Here is a 27,353-nt window from a genome sequence, read left to right on the forward strand (position 1 = left end):
TCTCCACTTGCCTGAGTGCAGCTCCAACAATACTCAAGAAGCTCGACACCATCCAAGACAAAGCAGCCCACTTGATTGGCACCCTATCCACCACCTTATTCACTCCCTCCACCACTGGCGTACCGTGGCTGCAGTGTGTACCATCTACAAGATGCACTGCAGCAACTCGCCAAGGCTTCTGTGGCAGCATCTCCCAAACCCGCGACCTGTTCCTCCGACAAATTGATTTCAAAATCCTCATCTTCATTTATCAATAACTCCATGGCCTTCACTCTACCTCTGCAACTTCCTCCAACCCTACACCCCAGCATGTACCCTACCCTCTTCTGACTCTAGACAGTTTTGAACCCTATTTCCTCTGCTCCACTGTAGGTAGCAGAACCTTCAGCCATTGCAACACTGCACTCTGGAATTCACTTCCTAACCCCTCCCACATAAGCATTTTGCTACCTCTCTCCCCCACATTCCAAACGAACCTACTTCCTTGACCATAGAATATGTGATTGACTTAAAAATAAAACATATACTCCATGTGCTTCCCCAAATGAAGGAGGGGAGGGCTGCTTTTCCGCATGTCTTTGCACATCGCAACCCTCTCCATTGGCTGCTGTTGATTGGTTCTGAAAGACTACGGAGGAAGAATCAAGAGAGGCAGACCTATAGAATTATAGCATGATTACAGCACAGAAGGAGGCCATTTGGCCCAATTCGAGCCCATGCCAGCTCTTTGCAAGAGCACTGAACTATCTACAAAAATTAAAACAAAAAGAAAATGGGACCGGCAACTTACTGTGTGTCCAGGGAACAATCTCGTACCCGGCCTTTCAGCTCCTCCTCCCACACGTGCTTTTTGTAATCTTATGATATGGGATTGGAAGTATATATCGTCCACAGACTCCCCACCACTTAAAATTTCCACATTTAAAATGGGCAGTCACTTATAATGGCCAAAAAGCGATAACTATTGCCTGTTTGCATTAATAGGAATTGCCAAGTTGCCAGTTACAGCATCTTGAGTGCTCCGTTTATTTGGGACAGAAACAGCTGTGTTTATGCACTAAGGTTACTCACCTCATTAAGGTGCATTGAATGCAATGAAAGAGCCTTATTGAGGCAGAATTCACTTCCCTTAGGCTTCTGTTTCTTCTGAAATAGTCCGGATACGAGTCGGTACTTAAACAAATTCACTGTGCGAAACATAGTCCGATAATCATAGAAGATTACAGCACAGGAGGCCATTCGGTCCATCGTGTCTGTGCTGGCCGAAAAAGAGCTATCCAGCCTAATCCCACTTCCCAGCTGTAAGAACATTATGTTTTCTCAGAGTTCTTGGACAAGACACTAAAATAGGCAACCAGTAGTACTTGGGCAATAGATAAAGAATTTATTAAACGTAGTACAAAGTAATATACTTAACAACACTTGCCTGGATGAGTGCAGCTCCAACAACACTCAAGAAGCTCGACACCATCCAGGACAAAGCAGCCTGCTTCATTAGCACCCCATCCACCACCTTAAACATTCACTCCCTCCACCACTGGCGTACCGTGGCTGCAGTGTGTACCATCTACAAGAGGCACTGCAGCAACTCGCCAAGGCTTCTTCGGCAGCACCAACTAAACCCGTGACCTCTTCCACCTAGAAGGACAAGGGCAGCAGGCGCATGGGAACACCACCACCTCCAAGTTCCTCTCCAAGTCACACACCATCCTGACTTAGAAGTATATCAGCCGATCCTTCATCGTCGCTGGGTCAAAATCCTGGAACTCCCTCCCTAACAGCACTGTGGGAGTACCATCACCACACGGACTGCAGCGGTTCAAGGCAGCGGCTCACCACCACCTTCTCAAGGGCAATTAGGGATGGGCAATAAATGCTGGTTTCGCCAGCGATGCCCACATCCCATAAACGAATAAAAAAAAAACAGGTGATAGTTTAACGAGTAGCTCGCCGCCCTTGGTCTCTGGAGCCTCTCAGACACAGGTGATATCGTCTTCAGTCTGTTCCTTCACTCTTGGGTCTTCGCGGTAGATCTGTGCGGGGTTTTCTTTTGTGTATCAAGGTTTTATCCCTTTTTCTTATCAAAGGTTTGCTTAACAAGTGCCCATATATGGTTTTTAACAAAATCACCTTGGTTCTAATGGTCAGAATGCCATTGGCACTCAGGTTAAGGGTAGCATCCTGATTCCACCCAGCCTTATTTTCAACAACAGTTCTCCCATTGTTCACCGTTATCAGACATCCAACCTCCAGCTCTGTACTAGTTCTGGCTGTCCTCGCAGTTACAATTTGAGCAAACCTTAGCATTTTATGCACAGGTCATTAAGAATATAGATATTTGATTAATGGAAAATTCACTATTCTACACTCTCCCTTATACTTATACATGTTGTTACTAAAAACACCCCAAGTATCAGTCTTTCGCACAGTCTTGGTCCGTAGCCCTGTAGGTTACGGCACTTCAAGTGCATATCCAGGTAATGTGACAAGGCACTATATAAATGCAGGGATCACTCTTCTTTCTTCAGATGTATTTAAGCAAGAATGAAATAGGGTTTAAATGAAGTGTTGTGGAAGCATCGACTACAGAAACGTCAGTGCTGCAGCTACAGAAAATACCAATTGACTTTCTTGTAGTCATTGTCGGTTTAAGAATTGTATATATATATAAAATACTGTACAAAAGCAAGATACTGCGGATGCTGGACATCGGAAATAAAGACAGAAAATGCTGGAAATATTCAGCAGGTCAGGCAGCATCTGTGGAGAGAGAAACAGAGTCAACGCTTCAGGTCGAAGACCTTTCGTCAGAACTGAATAATGTAAATGCTTTCACTACATACACCTAGGAAGATGTAGACACATACATTATTTTCGTATCTAGCTAAGATGTTAAACCATCAATCCTGCATCAGTTTATCCTCATTTTAAATATTAATTCCTCTTCCATGGTGGCACACAACTCAACCAGGTTATAGCACTAGCTTTTTATTCCAGATTTATTTAATTAACTGAATTTAAATTCCCCAGCTGCCGTGGTAGGATTTGAACTCAAGTCTACCACATCAGTACCGGAATGCCATATATGTGTCTTACATTATCAGTCAAGAGTGATGTGTTCCTTTTCAGCAAGTGGGTACTGCAGTTGTACACGAGATGAGATGCATATACAAGCCTGGCAGTTGTGACACGCTGTGGACTGACACAGCAAAATTTGAACACTGATACATTGAATGTTAGGCTTGTGGTATGATATACAGTACATATGAAAGAGCACATTATGTGTTATCAAATGCTTCAAGGACTCCAGCTTTAAATGGTGTAAAAACAAGGTTTGCTGTTCGGGCCTTTTGAAGTGTGCTTATTCATATAAAACGACTCATTGAACACCTGAATTGCACAGAACTGGAAGTAACTGCCACTTGTGTGACCGTAAACTCTATTTACAGTGGTCCACTACAATTCTTGGTAATCATTATCCCAGGTTATTTTAGAACTACTCAACACGAAATAAAGAGACTTTAATTGCATAGCTAAGCGTTTTAATTGAATTAGATTATCTATGGACAGGGTTAATTTGAAGTAAGGGAAACGGTAGCATAGTGGTTATGTTACCGGACTAATAATCCAGCAACCTGGCCTAATGATCCGAGTTCAAATCCCACCATGGCACGTGGGGAAATTAAATTCTTAATTAAATAAATCTGGAATAAAAAACTAGTATTAGTAATGGTGACCATGAAACTAACAGATTGTTGTAACTACCATCTGGCTCACCAACGTCCTTTAGGGAAAGACATCTGCCATCCTTACCCAAAGCAATGCTGTTGACTCTTAACTACCCTCTGAAATGGACTACCCTAGCAAGCCACTCAGTTGTATAAGGCAGCTCACCACCACCTTCTCAAGGGCAATTAGGGATGGGGAATAAATGCTGGCCTTGCCAGTGATGCCCACATCCCCAGAATGAATTTAAAAAATAAAATGTCTTTCAATAGGGGTTATTTCTGAAGAAATGAAGCAGGTTCTTACATGACGCCAGCGTTTTTCTTTGACTAGCTGACACCCTGTCAGAAGATAGGACAGGGAGCCCCCTGGGAGTGAGTCAACATTTGAAAGAGGTTCTCCACACAGGACAGTTTGAAAACCAAGTACAGTACGGTTTACACGCATTAACCCCTCACAGGTACTGTAACAACTGAAAAGGGAAAGCCAGCACCAATTGAGGAGATTTTAGAAGTCCTTATTCTCATTCTGTTCCCACCTGACTCTGTTATCAGCGCACTCTGTGGTGTGCTCTTGGCTCGAGCGCAAGCCTTTGAGAGTTGCTTTGTTTCACATGGATAAGTTAGAATGGACTGAATGTTCTTTCTCATCCATATCTATCTTGTGATAGCCCGCATAACGAGAGTCACTGCACTTTAGAAAGTGATCCACTGTGTTAAGCACTAAGATATGGAGATATGCAAAAGACTCTAAAGAAGGTAACTGTTAATATTTTATAACTATCACAAAAATAAAACAAATAATATTCACCTAAATAGATCAGTAAATTTAATTTTAATAGGATTTAATTGCAAATATTGTGCATATTACTATTCAGTCCATACAGTACAATAGAAAGTCAACCCTGACTGGGTTTTTCAATAATCCAGCTTTCCAATACAATTACCTGACTGCTGCATGTAGATAAAGTGAATGTGGAAAATGATTTGAATCACATATCATTATACCCTGTATGTTGCCTGCAGACCTTCTAAACAACTAGTCGCAAACTCCAAGACAACAATTAAGTTTATTATTAACTTAAAATTATAAGCAGCAATTTACGTAGATTTCAGCAACATGCCTGTATCTCATTCCAGACTTTCTCAGGTTTGGGGATAGCTCCCATATTCCGCAGTCTGATTTGTATTATGAGGCTAGAAGTACTCACACAATATGAACATAGATTCGGATTTTTAAAAATGAAACCTACTTTGGGAAACATTTTCAAACCCTTTAAAGTCCCAGGGCGTAACTTTTAAAGTAGGTACACCGCCAATAACCAGAGTGTTATTATTGATAATTAGCCAATTCCTTACCCAGAGTGTGGTGGGAATGTGGAACTCGCTACCACAGGGAGTAGTTCAGGCAAATAGTATCGATGCATTTAAGGGGAGGCTAGATAAGCATGTGAGGGAGAAGGGAATAGAGGGTTACGCTGATACAGTTAGATGAGGAAAGAGGGGAGGAGGCTCGAGTGGAGCATAAACGCCGGCATGGACTGGTTGGGCCGAATGGCCTGTTTCTGTGCCGGATATCCTATGCAATTAGGATCCATATTAATAATGCACTTGTACTATGATCGCTTGTCTTCTCTCCTCCTATGTCCTGTGCCATAGAGGAAACAGAAAATCTTGATCATATTCCTCTTTATAAATGATATAGAAAAAACTCTGATGCAATGCAGTTTTTTTTTATAGCTGCCTTATTAATAGCTGAGGCACATAAAATACAACGCACGTTATAAAGAAACAACGTCCCGTGCATCATACAATCCCAACAAATCCAGTGGCTGCAGAATTTCAGGATCATTGCTGCCTTTGGGTCCATTCTTTGATTAGTTGATGTGCTACAGCCCACGGTGGTGGGATCCAGAATGCAAGCTCTCCCATTTCTTTCCTGGTAGGCCCCCGTTTACGTCTTAAAGCTTCTGCTAACTCCTCGGAGTCAAACCAGCGAGCATCCTCAAGCTCAGAGTGGTTCAGGTCAATCTGCAGCCATGACAGAATGCATGTCAGTAATTCAGAAATTACAGTGGTGGTGCTGAAAAACGGCTTTGGCCAAATACAACAATAATCCTACACCTTCTCCTAAGCTAACAAGGAGATACAGGAACTATAGCGGGTCTGGGTAGCTATATCTTGTGACTGGTTAGAGTAGAAATAATGGAAAACTAGCTGGTTGCCTATGTATTTGTTGTTTTGTATGACGGGAAAAGCTTCTAATGGGGTGTCTAGTTTGGCTCTCCGTTCAATGGCCTCCTGAGATGCCGAGTGGAGAAATGAGGTGCCTCCCGCCACAGATCTCAGTGGGCAGATTGATGATGTGTTCCATGGTCTGGGACTCATGGCCACAGTCGCACTTTGGGTCGTCCCTCATCTTCCACTTGTGGAGCAGGTGGTCGCATCGTCCGTGCCCTGTGCGGATTGGGTTGAGCGCCGTCCACTGTCTTTGAGGGAGGTCGAAACCGGGGACCTCTGCTGTTAGCTCAGTGATCAGGTGTTGGTTCTTTATGTTGCGTGCGTCCCGCGATTCCGTCCATCTGGATAGTGGGTCGATACCAACTGCATGAATATTGGCTGCTGTTTCCCAGAATGGCCGGCACGATTTTAAGCACTTTCATGGTGGGTTTTTCAACTCTTCATGAATGGGAAGGTCGGTGTTGCTCATGGTTTTTTTAAATCATGGCTGTATTAATCACTAGTGATTGAGTTACAAGGAGGCCGTGATGACTGCCTGACGAGGGAAAGATTTTCTGTTTAAAGGCTAATTGCCCCATACCTGTGCTGTCAGTGAACAGTGGGATTTCCAATCAGTTTGTGTAGTCTATGTTAGCATTTCTCTCTGGCTGTTTGTTATCCTTAAAGTTTTCACTTAGTTAAGAGTTTGACTGTAAATCTTATTACAGGTTTAAAAATAAAATAGATCACCCAAGATAAATATGAATGAGGATGGACAACAAATTTCTGGTCTGGCCAGCGATACACACATGCTGAGAATGAACAAAAAAGATTTAGTACATCTTAGCTGATTCACTTAGAAAAACCCACAATTTCCCCCCCCCCCCATCTCATGACGTTCCTGTCGATTCCGAGTGCTGATCACATTTAATGCAAAGAACAACATTCTGACATCAATCCTAAGTTGGCTTTGGATTCATTTAAACCTGTGGTCTCTTGTCCTACTGTCAGGCTTTGGCACCGGCAAACTTTGCAGTAAGGAGCGCTCTTTTGAGTTTGGATGAGGCATTGTCGAAACAGCTTTGCTCTACATCCAGCTCATGTGATGTCTGACCTAGGAGTGCTCCGTGCACACAGTGGGTGCCAAAAGTGGAAAACACTTAATTTCTCATACTAACATTAAAGAACACTTTAGATGATGGCATGTTATATATACACACATATATATATAATATATATACACACACACACATTTATTTATAATATATATAAATGATGGTGTCAGCCCTTGCTCAGTGGCAGCCCTCTCGCCACTGAGTCAGAAGGTTGTGGGTTCAAGTCCCACTCCAGAGACTTGAGCACAAAAATCTAGGCTGTCGCTCCCAGCGCAGTACTGACTGAGTGCTGCACTGTTTGAGATGAGACGTTAAAACAAACAAAATCATGGTCCACTTTTTAGGGAGGGTACGGTAATTTTACTTGGTTTCCCTTATGCCAGCCATGGCTCAGTGAGTAGCACTGTCGCCTCCGAGTCAGAAATTTGTGGGTTTCAAGTCCCACTCGAGAGAATTGAGCACAAAATCTAGGCTGACACTTCAGTGCAGTGCTGAGGGAGTGCTGCACTGTCAGACGTGCCCTCTTTCAGATGTGACGTTTAACCGAGGTCCCGTCTGCTCTCTCGGGTGGATGTAAAAGATCCTACGGCACTATTTCGAAGAAGAGCAGGGGAGTTATCCCCGGTGTCCTGGCCAATATTTATCCCTCAATCAACATAACAAAAACAGATTATCTGGTCATTATCAAATTGCTGTTTGTGCGAGCTTGCTGTGCGCAAATTGGCTGCCGCGTTTCCTACATTACAACAGTGACTACACTTCAAAACTACTTCATTGGCTGTAAAGCACTTTGGGACGTCCGGTGGTCGTGAAAGGCGCTATAGAAATGCAAGTCTTTCTTTTTGCCATAGAGTGCAAGGTGATCATGACATTAATTTGCAGAATTATAGCCACCGCTCTGCTTTCTCTGCTCTCCAGAGGTCTGAACACAACTGACCTTGTTCTGTCCTGGTTGCACCTTTGCATGGCATGCAATCATCAATGAGCTGTTGGGAAAAGGCCAGTGCTGGGATGTAGAATACTCTATCGAGGACACGTCCAAAGCAACTTCCTCTGCGACTTCCCGGCACACAGAGTCCTCCACAGTCTCTCCTGGGAGAGGTGAAAAAAAAATTAAGAATCGACATTCTAGGAAAAACAAATTTGTTGCAAATCAGTCTGAAAGTACAAGCGTACCAGTGCCCAGCGAGATGTTCTAGTATTGACTTGGTGGGCATGGGATTGCCTATCAAAGCGTAACTGGGTCACTTCTCCACGGGGAGTGAGGGAAAATGGTCTTTGGCCACTCTCAAGTACCTTTACAGAGCCGCACTGTGTGTCAGGAGTCGCAAAGGGACTTGGTTTGATTTTAAAATTCTCATCCTCGTTTTCAAATCCCTCCATGGCCTCGCCTCTCCCTAACTCTAACCTCCTCCAGCCCTACAACCCTCCGAGATCTCTGCGCTCCTCCAACTCTGGCCTTTTGCTCATCCCCCGATTTTAATCGCTCCGCCAATGGCGGCCGTGCCTTCTGCTGCCGAGGCCCTAAGCTCTGGAATTCCCTCCCTAAACCTCTCCGCCTCTCTTTCCTCCTTTAGGACGCTCCTTAAAACCTACCTCCACCTGTCCTAATATCTCCTTAAGTGGCTCGGTGTCAAATATTGTTTTATAACGCTCCTGTGAAGTGCCTTGGGACGTTTTACTACATTAAAGGTGCTGTATAAATACAAGTTGTTGTTGGTTTGGAAATGGCTTGCCTATGCAAGCAGTTTGCCTGCTTGCTTTCTTGACCAAGCAATGATATGTGGCGGGTGGACAGAGGAAGCATAAATGCACTCTTCATCCTTTTTGATACACTTTGGTGCCTACATAAAAATCTGAATCAAGGTGTGAGGTGCCTCTCCAACAGTGTACTCACACATTGAACCTTTCTCTTTGGAATCTTCCCCTGTCCTCTTTTCGTTTTCACTTCCTCTTTTAGGACTTCTGCCCCTGTGTTTCGCTTTTAATTCTGTCTCCCTCTTTCGCTCTTCTAACATTTCCTCTCTACCTTTCTCTCTGTTTAGATTTCCTTTTTCCCCCTAAATACATTAGGATGCCATAAACGATTTGGACTCAGGAATCGGAACTACAATTTCAAAATTTGCAGGCGACACTAAATTGGGATGTATAGCAAATACTGAGGAAGACTGCGACAAAATACAAAGACGACATTAATAAACTTGTAGAGTGGGGGTCTAATTGGCAAATTAATTTCAATATAGGTAAGTGTGAGGTGTTACATTTTGGTAGGAAGAATAAAAAGGCCACATACTGCTTGGATAATATGAGTCTAAATGGGGTAGAGGAGCAAAGGGATCTAGGGGTACAGATAAACAAATCACTAAAAGTAGCGACACAGGTTAACAAGGCCATAAATAAAAGCAAACCAAGCACTGGGGTTTATTTCTAGGGGGATGGAATTGGAAAGCAGAGAAGTTATGTTAAACTTGTATCGACCTTGGTTAGACCACACTTGGAGTACTGCGCACTGTTCTGGTCTCCGTATTATAAAAAGGATATAGAGGCGGTGGAGAGGGTGCAAAAAACATTCACAAGGTTGATACCAGAACTGAGAGAATATACTTATCAAGATAGGCTGAATAGGCTAGGGCTCTTTTCTCTAGAAGAGAGAAGGCTGAGGGGTGGCCTCATAAAGGTCTTTAAGATTATGAAAGAGTTTGACAGGGTAGATATAGAAAAGATGTTTCCACTTGTGGAGGAGGCCAAAACTAGGGGCCATAATAAATCCAACAGGGAATTCAGCGAAACTTCTTTACCCAGAAGGTGGTTAGAAGGAGTAGTTGAGGCGAATAGTATAGATGGATTTAAGGGGAAGCTAGATAAACACACGAGGGAGAAAAGAAGAGAAGGATACGCTGATAGGGTTAGATGAAGTGGGGTGGGAGGAGGCTCGTATGGAGCATAAACATTGGCATAGACGAGTAGGGCCGAATGGCCTGTTTCTGTGCTGTAGACTCTGTGTAAATCTATGTAGGATGCGGTTCTGTGCCCACAATTTCCCATGCACGGCGAGTTCTCCATCTCAATCACACTGTCAGAGTGAGAAGCCAAACAGAGGCCAGGCACTTCCACACAAGGAGACCGTCATCATGGGCCACTTTCCCGTCTCCTCGTAAACAGTTTATAAAAGGCTTTTTGGAAATAATTTGAAATGATATTGGAATAAAAACCCCATCCAGACATTTCATAGTTACCTTCTGTCTACACAATCTCACACATTGCATTATGCGTCACTGTAAGAAAGGCTGATTACCAGTATCACAGAATCCAGCCAGTGCACTGTACATTCCAGGAGGAAAGGCTTCCTGGCGTGCCAGCAGGCACCATGTCCCATCAGATACCAGCATGATAACCACAGGAGACATCTGTTAACAAAGAATTGCAGATAGCGTCTTAGTGGGAAGAAGGCGGGTATACTGGACTTGCATTTCTATAGCACCTTTCGCGACCACTGGACGTCCCAAAGCGCTTTAAAGCCAATGAAATACTTTTTGAAGTGTAGTCACTGTTGTAATGTAGGAAATGCGGCAGCCAATTTGCGCACAGCAAGCTCCCACAAACAGCAATGTGATAATGACCAGATAATCTGCTTTTAGTGATACTGATTGAGGGATAAATATTGGCCAAGACACTGGGGAGAACTCCCCTGCTCTTCTTCAAAATAGTGGCCATGGGATCTTTTACGTCCACCTGAGAGAGCAGAGGGGGCCGCAGTTTAATGTCCCATCTGAAAGACGGCACCTCTGACAGTGCAGCGCTCCCTCAGTACTGCACTGAGTGTCAGCCTGGATTTGTGTGCTCAAGTCTCTGGAGTGGGACTTGAACCCACGACCTTCTGATTCGGAGGCGAGAGTGCTACCCACTGAGCCTGGGCTGGCAGGTGACGGGTGTAGACGAAGGTGTAGCAATTTTTGCCTTTTGTTTAGAAATTGTTTAAAAACAGTAACAAATATTTAAAACAGAACCGGCTCTTTCGCTAATCTGAGTCACTCCGATTGCTAGCAAGAAGCAGGATGGTGGGTCACTAATCGGCATAAAATGGCTCATTGTGTTGTGGGATCAGCGTGCTTTAAATAAGAGTCCAAAGGATGGCTGGGAAATGATAGAATGTCACGCTGGTAGAGTGGGGGATGGTCTTCTGCGGGTAAGCTTGAGGCCCATTGTTAAGACAGACTGGAAGGAGCATCTAATGTTACACCAGACCTGGGAATGCTCAATGTTGGCACTGGGAGTACGCAATTCCATTTCCCAACACTAATGGCCCAGAAATTCGGGTCTCCACGGGGTACTCACCCATAGGCCCAATGGAAGTGCCGTTTTCCTGTATGCACTGCGCATGCGCGGGAAACCGGCACTTCTGTTCCCCTGAACGAAGGGGTTCAGAGGTCAAATGCGTGTGCAGGAGAGGCAGCGTGTGCGCATCGAACTTACGTTTTTTTGGTAGGTTTTCCCGGGAGGGTAAGTCTCCAGAAGTTACACATATAAAAAGCGGTCGCAAGGCCTGCTTTTTACAAGGTAAGTGGTGAATTAATTAAAATTAAAACATTTTTTCCACAGGTTTATTATTTTTAAATACTTTAAAGAAAGGTAAGTTTATTTTTAGCCCCGTTAGAAAATAAAATTATTTTTTTCAAAAATTTAAATTATTGTTTGAAATAGTTATTTCATGTAATTTATAGTTTATTTAAAAAATGTGATTTAAAAAAAAATTATTTGAAGATTTAGTGATGTTTTGGGGCTTATAGTATTTATAAGTTTGACAGCCCTTCCTGTCAAACTTATGAATGAAGCATTCCCTGCTACCATTGGCTCTCCATGGCCCACGTGATCCCAGGGGACGCATCGAACTAACTGCGCCCCTGGGATACGCAAGCACTGCGCGCCGGCAGTTGGAGCAGGCCCAGGATCGGAATCCCACGCGGGCCCACAGCTCAACGGCCGGCGCGCTGGGTAAGTGCAGGTCGGGGGCTTGCACCCGCGGGAAGCCCCGACCCGAATTTCTGGGCCATTATCTCTCACCTTGAAGAGCACAATATTCACAAAAGATAACTTTAAAACAAAGCATCTCCGTGCGTTTATTCTTGAAACTTAAAAAAAAATGTAAGCTTTTTAAATATTTATTTGTCCTCTCCCTTCCTTCTTAGTCCCAGCTCCGCCGACAGTCCAGAATTTGCTGCCCGTGTCCTAACTCGCACCAAGTCCCGTTCACCCATCACCCCCTGTGCTCGCTGACCTACATTGACTCCCGGTTAAGCAACGCCTCGATTTTAAAATTCTCATCCTTGTTTTCAAATCCCTCCATGGCCTCGCCCCCCCTCCCTATTTCTGTAATCTCCTCCAGCCCCACAACCCTATGAGATCTCTGCACTCCTCTAATTCTGCCCTCTTGAGCATTCCTGATTTTAATTGCTCAACCATTAGCGGCCGTGCCTTCAGCTGCCAAGGCCCCAAGCTCTGGAAATTCCTCCCTAAACCTCTCTACCTCTCTTTCCTCCTTTAAGAAACTCTTTGACCAAGCTCTTGGGCAGCTGCCCTAGTTTCTCCGTATTTGACTCGGTGTCAAATTTTGTTTTATAACGCCCCCCTAAAGCGCCTTGGAATGTTTTACTGCATTAATGGCGCTATATAAATGCAAGTTGTTGTTGTCTATGAATTAAAACTCAGACACCTGGAGCACTCCTCTACTCCAGATCTGCTGAGGGCCTGAGGCGAGAGGGAGGTGAGCTGCAATTGACCCTGGGCTGTATTAGGAGTACCATTAATGTAGACTAAACAAGGAAATTAGTATACAAATATATTATACTGAGTGCAGGTATGAGAAGATAAATGTACACAGTGGGAAAACAAGATAGATATACTACACAAAGCTGAATCTAGAAGAAACAAATAAGCTATGTCAGATAAAGTTGGCTGAATGCTAATTAGAGTCACGCTCCAGTGGTTACCTGTGGGTAGTAGATTATTTCCTCTGTGCTACAGAAACGTTTACTGCCCGCCACGTTCTTCTGTGTCAGGTGTCCAGTTCTACTGCAGTAGAGGTGTGTGCTGTGCCAGCGGAGAATGCCCTGTGCCTAAAACACATCACAGTATTATCATCAAGTACTCTCCACAGGTCCAGACAGGCAGTCTGATCTGAAATTCAAACCCAGGCTAAAAGCTCAGAACACACAATGCAAACCCAAGAAGATCACTCTTAAAATATAAATCAAAACTAATAAAAATAGACAGCAAGCATTTGTCACTATCTTATGGCAGAGGTCAATACTGCAAACTGTCTGCCACCAAAGGAGCAAGCCATACATCAGAGTTTCCCAATAATCAAGAAAAATCCATCTGGCCAGCTGTCAATTCATACAGTAGTCATGTTTCAATGTCACTGATTTACAGTTTTATGAGGGGGAAAAAAAAAACAGAATTGCAGAAGGCAATCACCAAAAGTTAAAAATCCCCAAATCCTATACAATAAAAAAGGAATTTGACTCATTCAGTCTCTATAAGCCAGTGTGGAGCCAACCTCTGATTTAGTGATTAGCAGTCCTGCCTCCCAGTCAGAAGGCGCAGGGTTCGAAGCCCACTCCAGATAGTCCCAGTGAGCGGAGACCAGAGCTCCGGCTCGGAATTCTGGGATACTTGAGAGGGTTGTGGGAATCCCATCAAACCCTCCCGCCGTATAGGACTAACCCCCCCGCATTCAGCTGTTGTAAAGCTGGTCACGGCCATGGAAAAAGTGTTCATGTCATGGCCTGCCAGACTGTTAATCAGCCCACAAATCCTTCCACTGCTTCACACCAACGTTCCCTCGAAACTGCGCAGATGCTCTCTGTCAGTCCGGCAGACTGCGACCGGCTTTTTCAATGTTAAAGTTCGCACCTGCGTGGAACTGTGAATGGGCTGCGCACACACAAAAAAAATTACCGGGAACATTGCTTCACACTATTCTCCAAGGGAAGAGTACGAAGAAACAACAACAACTGTAAGCCTTGTTAGAATTGTGCTTCTTTTGCTTGCACTAGTCAACTTTTTTTAACCTTTTGATTAATCAAATCAACTGTAAATCAATAAAACCTTTAATAAAACTTAACAAATTAAATCAAAATTGTGTTGGCCGGAGTAATGATGCACTCCAGTCCCCGCGGCGCCCACCGGTCACAGAAGGCCTCAAGCATGCCGGCGAACACCAAGTGCTCCATCTCCAGGGCCACCTGGGCGCGAACATAGCCGCGGAAGAGAGGCAGGCAATCGGGCCAAACGATCCCCCTGACCGCCCGCTGCCTGGACCTGTTTATGGCCATCTTCGTCAGGCCCAGGAGCAGTCCTACGAGGAGGACCTCCGACCTGCCCGCTCCCCTCCGCACCGGGTGACCGAAGATCAGGAGCGTGGGACTGAAGTGCAGCCAAAAATCGAGGAGCAGCCCCTTCAAATATTGAAAGAGGGGCTGCAACCTCTCACATTCAACGTAAATATGGAACACGGACTCCTCTAGGCCGCAGAAACGGCAGGCGGCCTGGGAGTCCGTGAACCTGCTTAAAAACTTATTGCACGGGACTGCTCCGTGCAACACCCTCCAGGCCAAGTCCCCAATAGAACAAGGGAGGACTCCCGCGTAGAGAGCCCTCCAATGGGGACCTCCGCCTCAACCGGAAGGCAAGATGGCACGCCAAGTCTGGACGGTAGACGAAGATGGCAAAGTGGAGAGTGTGCAGGAGCAGCCTGTACAGGAAACCCCTCCGCGCAGAGCTAAAGGGCACCGAGGGTATTTCCCCGAGACGGCTCAAGTTGTGAGGCGCCGGTTCCCGAGAGGGAATTGTGATGGATCTTCCAGTTCAATTTTATAATTGAACTAATGAGAGGCACGAGGATGCTGGAAAAAATATGCAGCCTAGACAAACCCCCGCCCCCAAGCCAGTACACAGTGTGACCAGGTGCGCTTACCAACCCCCATGACTTTTCTTGTGTTTGCTACCCAGCAAAATCTGATGCTTGCTCCTGCTTGGAAACAATGGGTCTAAAAAGTTTGCTTATTTTCAAAATTTGCCAAAGCTTCTATCTTACCTGGGACAGCAGGGGCGCATCCTTTCCATCCAAGAGGAAGAAGGCTTTCCGTAAATCAACAAACGTTCCCTTCAGAAGCGATTCTGCTCTGGCCTTTTCAGTTCTTCCTGAAGTTAAAAGCACAGGTGAGAACATCATCTTGAATTATGTTAAGGGCAGTTACATTAGAGGAGTCCGAATACGTCTAGTCTTCAGTGTTTTCGAAATATGATTCCTTAAGGATGTTTCAGGCTGTTGTGGCAGAGAGAGAGAGATTCAAATCTCACAAAGAGCAGGTGAGATGGGAATTCAGACAAATGGACAAACAAGGAGTCAATGGAAGAGTGGACTTTGGTGAACAAAGAGCAGGCAGAAGAGACTCAGTTGGATATGGAGTAGGTAGTTACATGCACTTGCACTAGGTGAATTGGGCAGGAGGGTGGATTAGAGCACACAAGGAGCAAACAGGAGAGGTACATCAAAGAATCATAGAATGATACAGCACAGAAGGAGGCCATTTGGCCATTGCGTCTGTGCCGGACCTTTGAAAGAGCAATCCAATTAGTCCCACTCTCCTGTTCTTTCCTCATAGCCCTGTCACTTTTTTCCCTTAAGTATTTATCCCTTTTGAAAGTTGCTATTGAATCTGCTTCCACCACTCTTTCAAGTAATACGTGTACGTAAGTGGAGAAGGGACAGAGCTGCATTCATGTGGAGCAGGCAAATGGAGTAATCTGGCTCATCCTGTCAGCCAAATGCACGTTGCAAATATTATCAAGATCTGTATAGCGTTGTTTCATAAAAACGTGTGTTCTACAATGCTAGTTAATGTAAAGGTATGTATGCATTTAACTCCATATACATTGCATGTATTACAGTGCAGCAAAGGTGTACACTACAGTGTTACACTGCAGCAAAGGTGTACACTACAGTGTTACACTGCAGCAAAGGTGTACATTACAGTGCATGTAAGGTAGTTACATTAATTTAGTATACAGATCCTTGCAGAGTAATATTACCTAGATCAAGTGCAAACTGTGGCTCGTGATTCTCTGCACAGCCAATCAGCACCGACTCCTCCAGATACTTCTCCTTCTGATCCAGTTTCTGAAGAATTCCATTCAGCTCTGGAAGAGAAGGTGGCCTTGTTTAAAACAGCACCATCTCGGTGTACAAGGAGACTAGTTTGCAGGATACTGCACCAGGAGTGGAGGTTACTCCACATGTATGGAGTCAGGTCACAGATCAGCCATGATCTCATTGAATGGCGGAACAGGCTCGGGGGGGGGGGGGCTAAATGGCCTACTCCTGTTACTATGTTCCTAACTTTTTTTAATTAACTCGTGGGATGTGGGTGTCGCTGGCAAAGCCAGCATTTATTGCCCATCCCTAATTGCCCTCAAGAAGGTGGTGGTGAGCCGCCTTCTTGAACCGCTGCAGTCCGTGAGGTGAAGGTGCTCCCACCGTGCTGTTAGGGAGAGTGTGCCAGGATTTTGGCCCAGCGACGATGAAGGAATGGCGATAGATTTCCAAGTCAGGATGGTGTGTGACTTGGTGCCCTTGTCCTTCTAGGTGGTAGAGGTCACGGGTTTGGGAGGTGCTGTCGAGGTCGAGCGTTTGGGAGGTGCTGTGTAAGAAGAACCCAAAGTCGCAAGCAAGCGAGTATCAGGTCAGTAAGTGGAAGCAATCCTGCAATCCACCATGAATTGTGTGATTCTGTTTATACTAACTACACTTGTGGACATTTTAACAGCAGTATACAATCATTTACATATGACTTTTGGACAGCTCCAATAGCTGACCAATACTACTGTTTTGTCAATGCTGCTAATTGAACATAAGAATTTCTTTTAAAATAACTCTTTCAAGTCCTTACAATCTACACCTCGAGATACATAATGCATCTATGAAAAACAACACACGATTACAATTACTCTTACGTTAAAGAGGAATGCTAATTTTTAGGGACATGAAGAGATAGGGAGGAAGGCTCTCCACTCCAGAAACAATATAAAAAAACTTGTTGAAAAGTTGTCCAAGGTAAGAGGAGATGGCTGTTGTTTATGTTGAGGTATTCAGTCTCTTACAGACCAGCCACACTGAGACGCCCATTTTCAGCTTCTGAAAGATAAATAGAGGATTGACACAGCCCCCATGTGCCTACTGTTCTCCGGCATTTATACCTGAGGCGGTCACAAATGGCACGGTGTGCTTGTTCTCGGTCCTCTGTAAAAGGGGCGAGAGACCGTGAAAGAGAAGGAAGGCTCCAGAGCTCAGGGCCTTCCGGCAGGCTTCATCGTCCTCCTTCAGTGCAAACAGGTAGCTGTAATTTAAAAAGAAAAGACAGAAGATATTTCATATGACTATTAACTACAACAGTTCCTCCATGTTTTCAGATGTGAGGTAACAATTCTGCATACACAAGAACCATCAGATGCTTGACAGCCCCCACAGTGGTCTGATGTACTGTATATCAAACCATTTTTGACAAACATCAAAATGCATGTACTTTGGGGCAGTCTACACAGCCATGGACTCAGAGGTGCCAGGTGCGTGCACAAGATTGCCCATATGGTGATAGATGCATGCACAGGGAAAACTGTGAGACACAACTTGCTCACCATATCCTCCTGATTGGTTACAGAGCAGCACCGGCGGGGACACTGTTTGCTAGCTCTCTTCTTGGTTGGAGGGGAATGTGACATGACGGAGAGCCTACTACAGGAAAGAAAACGTACGCAAAATTGGGCTAAAGAGAAAACTATCTGTCCCTGTTAAACGTACCCAAGGATTGAACAGCTCTACCTACCCATATAACCGAATGAAGCAGGTTTTTGGTTACTGGCTCATATATGCTTTCCATAGTGTCAGCTGTGGCTCAGTGGGTAGCACACTCACCTCTGAGTCAGAAGGTTGTGGGTTCAAGTCCCACTCCAGGGACTCGAGCACAAAATCTAGGCTGACATTCTGGTGCAGTACTGAGGGAGTGCTGCACTATCGGAGTTGCCGTCTTTTGGATGAGATGTTAAACCCAGGCTCCATCTGCTCTCTCGGGTGGATGTAAAAGATCCCACGGCACTATTTCGAAGAAGAACAGGGGAGTTCTCCCCAGTGACCTGGCCGCTATTTATCCCTCAATCAACATCACTAAAAAAAAACAGCTTATCTGGTTATTATCACATTGCTGTTTGTGGGAGCTTGCTGTGCGCAAATTGGCTGCCGCGTTTCCTACATTACAACAGTCCTACATTCCTACATTTCAAAAAAATTACTTAATTGGCTGTAAAGCGCTTTGGGATGTCCTGAGGTTGTGAAAGGCACTATATAAATGAAAGACTTTTGTAAAGTCTGTGGGTTGTGCAGTTAATTACGACACAGACTTCAGGAGTAACATACAACAGGACTTTACTATTCGAAGGTCAGGGCGAATCTGCCCAATAAGTCATGCCACAGCACTTATATACCGGTGTGGTCACCGTCGGTATTACCGTATACAGAAGCCAAACAAGTAGTGCCACACCTAAAATAGTTCTCTTAAAGGTGAACGGTTACATACATAGTCTCTTAAAGGTAGACGGTTACATACACTACAATCCTCCCTTTTTAGCTTACAACATACGTATTCCCCATTAAACATACATTATAACATATATACAACTTTATGCAAGACAGTTCACAGGTTCAGTCTCTCTGGAGGTTTCCGGACTCTGTCAGTGGTGTCGTCATTCCCGGCGGGGTAGTAGGTGCTTCTGGCAAAGTCGATTCAGCTTGAAAGACAGTGTCAGGTTCCTCTGATTCCAGTATTACCAGATCGGAGGTAGGTGTTCTGGGTATCTCTGTTTCAACAGTAACCGGGTAAGGTGGTGAAGTAGGTTGGCCATTTGTGGCTGACCCTATGATCTGGTCAACATGGCGCCTTATTATACTGTCCCCAAGATCCACCGTATACATCAACGGGCCTAGCCTTTTTCCAATAGTTCCAGGCCGCCATTTCTCGGTACGGTAGTCCCGGGCCAAAACTTGTTGACCTATCTGAAAAGATCTAGTGGCCCTTTCATTCATGCCCTGGAATTGCCGGTTCTCTACGTCCCTTCTGACGTTTGGCTTGAGCAAATCCAGCCGGCATCTTAGTCGTCTATTAAAAAACATCATGGCGGGAGTTTGATTTGTGACCGCATGTGTTGCATTCCTGTATGCCAACAAGAAGCTATCCACCTTATGTTGTAAATTAATGTCTTCATTACCCATGGCCTTGATGGCCTTCTTGAAGGTCTGGACAAACCTTTCAGCCAATCCATTGGAGGCGGGATGGTATGGGGCTGACGTGTAGTGCTTAACCCCATTGCTCTTTAAGAATTTCTTGAATTCTTCGGACACAAATTGCGGTCCATTATCAGAACAGATCTGTTCCGGCAGGCCATTCCTAGCAAACATAGTCCTTAACACTGTGATGGTTTTTTCCGTGGTGGTGGTGGCCATCTTTATTACCTCCGGCCACTTGGAGTGTGCATCCACCGCGATTAGGAACATTGAGTCCATAAATGGACCAGCAAAATCGATGTGTACCCTTTGCCAAGGAGATGAGGGCCACTCCCATGGATGCAGAGGAGCCTGTGGTGGTGCGTTCTGAACCTTCTGACATCCTAGGCAGTTCCTAGTGATTTCTTCGATGTCTACATCGATGCCTGGCCACCATACAAACGCTCTTGCTAGGTTCTTCATCTTCACTCCACCCAGATGTCCCTCGTGCAGCTCCTTTAACACCTTCTTTTGAAGTTTGGGTGGAATCACCACTCTAGATCCACACATCAGGGTTCCTCTACACACTGACAGCTGTTCTTTCCTCTGTGAAAATGCTTGCAGTGTTGGTTCGCCCTGTGCTGGCCATCCCTCCACCGTTAAATCATAGACTCGTGAAAGAGTCGGGTCATTTCTTGTCTCGTTTTCGATCATCGAATTTGTTATTGGTAGACACTCCACGATGGACGAGTGGAACATCTCTACCGGGTCCAATGTAGTCGCTTCTTCTACTATCGACAATGGCAAGCGCGATAACCCATCAGCATTTCCATGCTGTTTGGACCTTTTGTATTCGATGTCATATTGGTGTGCCCCAAGTAACACAGACCACCTTTGTAACCTTTGTGCTGTCATGGTGGAAACGGCCTTGTTTGGGTTGAATATGGACACCAACGGCTGGTGGTCTGTCAGTAATGTGAACTTCTTACCCTGCAGGTAATGACTGAATTTCTTCACGCCCCACACAAGGCTGAGGGCCTCCCTGTCTATTTGAGCATAATTTTGCTCCGCGGCGGTCAATGATCGGGACGCGAATGCCACTGGCCTTTCCGAGCCATTTGGTAACTTGTGTGAAAGTACTGCTCCAATTCCATAAGGGGAAGCATCACAAGCTAGACGAAGGGGTAACGTTGGGTTGAAATGAGCCAACACTTCTTCAGAGGTAATCAACTCCTTGCTTCTGCGAAAAGCCTTTTTACATTCCTCACTCCACTTCCATGGTATTTCTTTCCGCAACAGGGCATTCAGCGGATGCAGCACCGTGGATAGATTTGGCAGAAACTTGTGATAATAATTAATCAACCCCAAGAATGATCTTAACTGTGATACGTTTTCTGGGGCGGGGGCCTTCATGACAGCTTCTATCTTATCAGGTGACTTGTGCAGCCCCTCTCGGTCAATGACATGACCGCAGTACGAGATCCGTTTTTGGAAAAACTCACACTTCTTGCGATTAACTCGAAGGCCATATTCCTTCAACCTGGTGAGCACCAGTTTCAAATTCGTGAGGTGTTCTTCCTCGTCTTCTCCCGTAATTAGGATATCGTCTAAGTAGCACTGCGTGCTTGGAATTCCTTGTAATACCTGCTCCATGGCCCTCTGCCAAATTGCTGGAGCCGAAGCTACCCCAAAAACCAGTCTGTTATAACGATACAAGCCTCTGTGTGTGTTGATGGTGAGGTACTGGCGTGACTCTTCCTCGACTTCCATTTGTAAGTATGCCTGAGCCAGGTCTATCTTGGTGAAGTGTTTCCCTCCAGCCAACGAAGCAAAGATATCTTCAATCCGCGGAAGCGGGTATTGTACCGTGTGAAGCACCGGATTCACTGTGATCTTGAAGTCTCCGCAGATGCGGACCTTCCCCGGTCCCCCTGGCTTATTACTTGGTGATGACTTCATGACGGGAACAATGGGCGTGGCCCACTCACTCCAGTCCACTTTTGACAGTACCCCTGATCGTTCAAGCTCTTCCAGTTCTGCCTCCACAGCTGGTCGTATTGCATAAGGTACCGATCTGGCTTTGAAAAATTTTGGGCTTGCATGTTCTGCAATCTTAACCTTTGCTTTAATTCCTCGCAGTGTTCCCAGTCCTTGCTGGAATACCTCTTTAGCTTCGTCCAATATTCTGGACAACCGTTCAGGTTTGACATCTTCCTTTCCGGAATCCACCGTCATGGTGTTTAGTGAATGCCAGTCTATCTTTATTTTCCGGATCCACTCCCGTCCCAGAAGTGGTGGACCTCCCTCAGGCAACACATACAGGTCCATCCTTTGGTAATCTTTATCCTTGTATCTCACCTTGACTTCTATCTTTCCGATGGGGAATACTTTGTGCCCCGTGTATGTCTGTAGTACTAGTTCCGTATCCCGTAGCGGAATATGCTTGAATAACTTTTTATAGTCATGCTTATTCATGACCGTCAGCGCCGATCCGGTGTCCACTTCCATTTTCACTTGGACTTTTGCAATCTGTAGTGTGATCCAGATAGTTTGTCGGTCAGCTTCATTCCTCACATTGTGAATTCTCAGACTATCCAGTCCTTTGCAGTTGGAGTGTGAGTCCGACTTCTGTTCCTCCGGACTCTTCCTAGCCACCTCATGTACCTTTCTGTACCACTTTTGTGGTGACTCATTATTGTTGGTCTTCTTTCCTGACCGGCATACCTTAGCTATGTGACCAAGCTTGCCACATTTCCTACATTCTTGGTTTTTAAACCAGCATTGGTTCTGGTCGTGTGTTGTCTTTCCACAACGGTAGCATTTCGTTGTACCCGAAGTAATTTGTTGTACCCTGAGTGCCGCTGCCTTTAGCTGCATTTCCGCAGTTCCTTTCACTGCGGCTTCGCTTGATGCTGCGATAAGGACAGCCTTATCAAGTGGAAGATCGTTCTCTTCGAGCAGTCGTTTTTGTGTTTCTTCCTTCCACATTCCGCACACGAATTTGTCTCTCAGTGCCTCTGTCAGGTTGCCCCTAAACTGACAGTCTTTCGCTAGCCTCCGCAGTTCAACCAAGTATTCCGCATTGCTTTCGTCTTTCCGTTGCGTTCTCGCATAGAATTTGAATCGTTCAGCCAACATCAACGGTGTGGGGTTCAAGTGATCCTTCAGACCAGCCACAATATCATCGAAAGTCTGATCCGCCGGTTTAGCTGGTGATAGTAGATGCTTCAAGAGCCCGTATGTCTTTGCGCCCATCGAGTTTAGCAAGGTTATAGCTTTATCGTCTTCTTCTATTTTGTTGGCCTCACAATAGATCTCGATGCGTTCCACGTACGTGGCCCAGTCTTCTATCTCCGAATTAAAATCGTTGATGTTACCACGCTTAGGCATCTTCCTCTCTTTGGGAACAACACAAGTGTTTCTTTAAATTATTATTTCCTTTTTTTTTTCTAAGATGGCGGCTTTCCCGCGAAATTGGCGGTTTCCCGCTCTTATCTTCTCTCCCCGCCCACTTCAATGGCGGTTTCCCGCTTCTGCCTTCTTCCCCGCCTAATGGCGGCTTCCCGCGTTTCTTCCCTGGCGGAAGGGGTACACTTTCCCCACGGGCGACGGCTGCTGGCTTTCAGATTCACAGCCTGCACGTCGGCTTCAAGGCTTTCCCCTTTTTTTTTATGGCAGGGCAACCGGCTCTGGGTACCCCGTTGACGGCGAACAGGTTCAGCCGCTGGGCTGGCTCTCGCACAGTTCCCCTTGCTCGGCTCTGTCTCTCTCTCCCGCTCGCTCGGCTCTACCGGCGCTGGGTACACCCCGTTGATGGAGGACAGTTCAGCCGCTGGACTGGCTCTCGCACAGTTCCCCTTGCTCGGCTCTACCGGCGCTGGTTACACCCCATTGACGGAGGACAGTTCAGCCGCTGGACTGGCTCTCGCGCAGTCTCTCTTGGTCGGCTCTGCCTCTCCCGCTCGCTCGGACCCCAATCGCGCCTCCCAGCCCTCTCGCAGTCCGGTGCTTCTCTCCCCGGCTGCGGCTGAGTTTCTCTCTTCCCGCGCCTACGCTCCCGGTCGCAGCGCTTCGTGGCTTCGGTCACCGCCCGGCTTTTCCCGCCGGTCGCGGTCTCTCACGACGCCGTTGGACCCGACTTTTTGTCCGGCTCCTTTTCCCCCTCGACCGTGGTCGAGTGCCCAGCCCTTATCCTCCGGCTATTCTTTTCACTTTCCCTTACTCACAGTCACCGTGGCAGAAGGGACAGTCAGTGCCTGTTGCTGATGGAAGTTTTTGTCGCTAAAGTCTTCCTCCTTTCTATTGCTGCAGCCTTGAGTTTTCTCCCAGCCGAATGACGAGGGCGGTTGCCTCTTTTCGATGCTCTTTCGTTGCTTTGAAAGTAATGTTGCCGCAGGGTACGATCGGACTCGTCGCCACTGTAAAGTCTGTGGGTTGTGCAGTTAATTACGACACAGACTTCAGGAGTAACATACAACAGGACTTTACTATTCGAAGGTCAGGGCGAATCTGCCCAATAAGTCATGCCACAGCACTTATATACCGGTGTGGTCACCGTCGGTATTACCGTATACAGAAGCCAAACAAGTAGTGCCACACCTAAAATAGTTCTCTTAAAGGTGAACGGTTACATACATAGTCTCTTAAAGGTAGACGGTTACATACACTACAACTTTCTTTCCTTCTCAGTCAGTCATTCAGGAAGGTATGGCACCCAGAAACAGTCAATGTGCAGTTATTTTTCTGTTTGAGTCGAATCTACTATGCAATACAAATGAAATACATTCTAGAGCACTGGAAGCCTCAGGCAATATCGCAGCACTGTTTTCTACAAGCCATTCTGCAATATAACTAGGCTGTAGTGGAGCAATGGATTAGCACATTAATGTTTCACCTCTGGAACCCGGGTTAAAATCTGGTGCGCAGTGATGCAATTAAATTAGCTTCCCTCTGAGGGCTGCAAGGTTCCTACATTAAATCATTATGGAAATCTGTAGCTATTTACTAGTGAGAAGACGTTCACTAAAACAAATTAAAATTTGACCGGAGACTGAGGCAATAAAGGTAGCTAGCAATGGGCGTGTGCGCAGCCGCGCAGCAATCTGCAAGGTACCGCACAGGCCACTCACAAGCTTTTCCAACTGAAATACCGCGTGTGCGCAGAAATTTAAAGGGACCACGCACTGAAATAAGCAGGCGTTGCACAACAAAGACAGTTTTGAGGGAACATTGGTAGCTAGAGTGGGAAATGGAAAAGTTTGCGTGGGTGCAATAGGGAATTCTCTTGAAATTGGGACGGACACATTTTTTGGCCCATAGTGCTGGCAATATTGCTCTGCATCTACCATGTGCTTTGCTTGATCTGGGAGAGCCCAATGTTGATACTGCGTACAAAACATGGAACTGCACTCTTCTTCACCTCTCAACTTGATGAGCAGAAAAATACTTGAAATAAATAAATGGGAGCACAGAGATAAAACTCACCGCATCCGACTGACATAATTTGAAACCAATCTGCTGGACAATTGCAAGGCTGGCGTGTTGAAATTCCTCAAAAAGAGATGCATCGCGTTCTGTTTACAGCTCCAGCTTGCAGTTTGTGACTAAGGCTGGCCAATCTCTTCTGGGCACCAAAAGAGCACCATAAGCTGTTAGGAAACAGAATTGAGTTAAATCCCATACACAAACAGCCCTGCGGAGCAAGCAAAAGAGGACCAAAAAGATCACCAGCCTTGCCTTACCATCAGGTAATATCTCGCCTTCCATTGGTGGCATGGCTCAGAACAAGAACTCAGAGGTGAAATTAATTACTGAGTTTTTCCAAGTCTCCTGATTAAAGTACATTGGTGCAAATTAATTTGTATAAAAACCAACTGGCCCTCTGGTCCCTGTTTTTTAAAAATTGTGTACCCGAAGTGTAAATTAGCACCAGTAGACATATGCGCTTCATTCTGGTGGGGTTTATGTTGTGAGCTTGCCTATTTTGTGCTGAAGTCCAGTTTTAAATTATTCTGACTGTTACCTGCAGCAGACAGTACTACAGCTCCAGGACTTTGGTTGACCAGGACCACAGACGCTGCGATTCTACAGAAGTAAGTGAAGAAGACAGACCTCTTACAGAAACAGACATTTTAGAAATGTTTCGGACATTCCATTAGAAACTGGATTGTAAAACTACAGAAATAAATCAAACAGCTGGCAACTATGGAGTTCGATCACAGATCAGCCATGATCTCATTGAATGGTGGAACAGGCTCGAGGGGCTAAATGGCCTCCTCCTGTTCCTATAATGCACAAAAGGTCAACTATCAGAGGAATGGAGTGGTTTGGAAGGTGAGTGGGGAATAGGGCTGGAGGTGAACAGCCCAGCTGGTGACGGCACGGACGATTTAAATATGAGGATTTTAAATGTAATGCATTGGGAGAAGCGGGAAGCTAATGCAGATCAGTGAGGACTGGGAGATGGGCGAACGGGATTTGATGTGGGACAGGATACCTACAGCAGAGTTTTGGACAGGTTGAAATGTTGTAATGTAGGAAACACGGCAGCCAATTTGCACACAGCAAGCGCCCACAAACAGCAATGTGATAATAACCAGATAATCTTGTTTTAGTGATGTTGGTTGAGGGATAAATATTGGCCAGGACACTGGGGATAACTCTCCTGCTCTTCTTCGCAATAGCGCCGTGGGGCCTTTTAACGTCCACCTGAGAGGGCAGACGGGGCCTCGGTTTAACGTCTCATCCGAAAGGCGGCACCTCCGACAGTGCAGCACTCCCTCAGTACTGTACTGGAGTGTCAGACTAGCTTTTTGTGCTCGAGTCTCTGGAGTGGGATTTGAACCCACAACCTTCTGACTCAGAAGCGAGGGTGCCACCCACTGAGCCACTGGTTGTGAAGGGAGCGACAGCAAGGAGTGCAAGGACAGCAGCATTGGCATAGTCACCTCAAAGCACTGGAGAGGTACCACCAACGCTGCCTCCGCAAATCCTGCAAATCCATTGGCAGGATAGGCGCACTAACATCAGTGTTCTTGCTCAGGCCAACATCCCCAGCATCGAAGCTCTGACCACGCTCGATCAGCTCCGATGGACGGGTCACATTGTTCGCATGCCCGATACGAGACTCCCCAAAACAAGCGCTCTACTCGGAGCTCCGGCACGGCAAGAGAGCCCCAGGTGGGCAGAGGAAATGCTTCAAGGACACCCTCAAAGCCTCCTTGAAAAAGTGTAACATCCCCACCGACACCTGGGAATCCCTGGCCCAAGACCGCACAAAGTGGAGGAGAAGTATCCGGGAAGGCGCCGAACACCGAGTCTCTTCGCCGGGAGCAAGCGGAAGCCAAGCGCAAACAGCGGAAGGAGCGCACGTCAAGCCAACCACCGTCTGCCCCACCTGTGACAGAGACTGTAGGTCCCGCATTGGGACTCATCAGTCACCTGAGAACTCATTTTTAATGTTGAAGCAAGTCATCCTCGCTTCCAAGGGACTGCCTAAGAAGAAGAAGATTGTCATAGTGGAGTCTGAGGGTGGTGGCGGGACAGAGACTGTCAGTATTTGAGGCGGCATCCAGGCCTCCCCGTCAGTCCGAGGTCGGCACCTTCTCACCGCGGCGGAGCAGAAGTTGACGCCAGCATCACCCTCAGACACCGCGCGGGTTTTTTTATAAACGCTGAAATATCCCGTTTTCCGCTCCAAAATAAATCGAGCGCCACCGTTACCCAGGGCAACGCCAAGGCCCGGCCCGCCGACTGTCCACAAGAGGGAAGGTGAAGCAAGATGGGTTCCCCTGAACTTACAAGCCGCTTTAAGCACCGATTAGGCGTAAAATAATAACGCGATGATGAGGGATTTGCGATGTTATGTTTTAGAAATAAATGGATATCGTTCAGTTTATTAATGTTATTGCTGCTGTAGTGATATGTGCGTTTATCGCTGGGTGTTCACAGCGCCCCTTATGGTTTGGAGGTCATTCTCGC

The 27,353-nt window shown here is 46.0% G+C and overlaps 1 protein-coding gene across 7 annotated transcripts; it reads right to left on the bottom strand.

Annotated features, from left to right (window-relative positions):
* Nucleotides 1-1,370: 1,370 nt before the first annotated feature.
* nudt13 (nudix (nucleoside diphosphate linked moiety X)-type motif 13) lies at nucleotides 1,371-27,185 on the bottom strand. Of its 7 annotated transcripts, none has more exons than XM_085970629.1 (10): nucleotides 27,096-27,176; nucleotides 25,396-25,457; nucleotides 24,858-25,021; nucleotides 17,318-17,457; nucleotides 16,154-16,261; nucleotides 15,156-15,262; nucleotides 13,048-13,173; nucleotides 10,356-10,467; nucleotides 7,998-8,152; nucleotides 1,371-2,760 (listed from the first exon to the last, which is right to left on the bottom strand). In XM_085970629.1, exons 3-10 carry the CDS (start codon nucleotides 24,938-24,940, stop codon nucleotides 2,638-2,640), a joined length of 954 nt encoding a protein of 317 aa, XP_085826755.1. In that variant the 5' UTR covers nucleotides 24,941-25,021; nucleotides 25,396-25,457; nucleotides 27,096-27,176; the 3' UTR covers nucleotides 1,371-2,637. The 7 variants fall into 7 exon arrangements, with proteins under 7 accessions (XP_085826755.1, XP_085826750.1, XP_085826752.1 ...); XM_085970624.1 differs by lacking the exon at nucleotides 1,371-2,760 and adding an exon at nucleotides 4,542-5,756 and having other exon boundaries at nucleotides 27,096-27,140; XM_085970626.1 differs by lacking the exons at nucleotides 1,371-2,760; nucleotides 25,396-25,457 and adding an exon at nucleotides 4,542-5,756 and having other exon boundaries at nucleotides 27,096-27,185.
* Between the last annotated feature and the right edge of the window lie 168 nt (nucleotides 27,186-27,353).

This window comes from Somniosus microcephalus, chromosome 29 (assembly GCF_052327205.1).
Source record: "Somniosus microcephalus isolate GS21.2 chromosome 29, FLI_Smic_1.0, whole genome shotgun sequence".
In the NCBI taxonomy this organism is placed as follows: domain Eukaryota; kingdom Metazoa; phylum Chordata; class Chondrichthyes; order Squaliformes; family Somniosidae; genus Somniosus; species Somniosus microcephalus.

Excerpts from the sequence above, each read along its gene's own strand:
- nudt13 (XM_085970626.1), bottom strand. The coding sequence starts at position 24,940 with ATGCATCTCTTTTTGAGGAATTTCAACACGCCAGCCTTGCAATTGTCC. Across the intron at positions 13,174-15,155 it reads ATGCGCCCCTGCTGTCCCAG|GCACAGGGCATTCTCCGCTG; the intron begins GTAAGATAGAAG and ends GATGTGTTTTAG. Across the intron at positions 5,757-7,997 it reads TGCAACCAGGACAGAACAAG|ATTGACCTGAACCACTCTGA; the intron begins GTCAGTTGTGTT and ends TCATGGCTGCAG.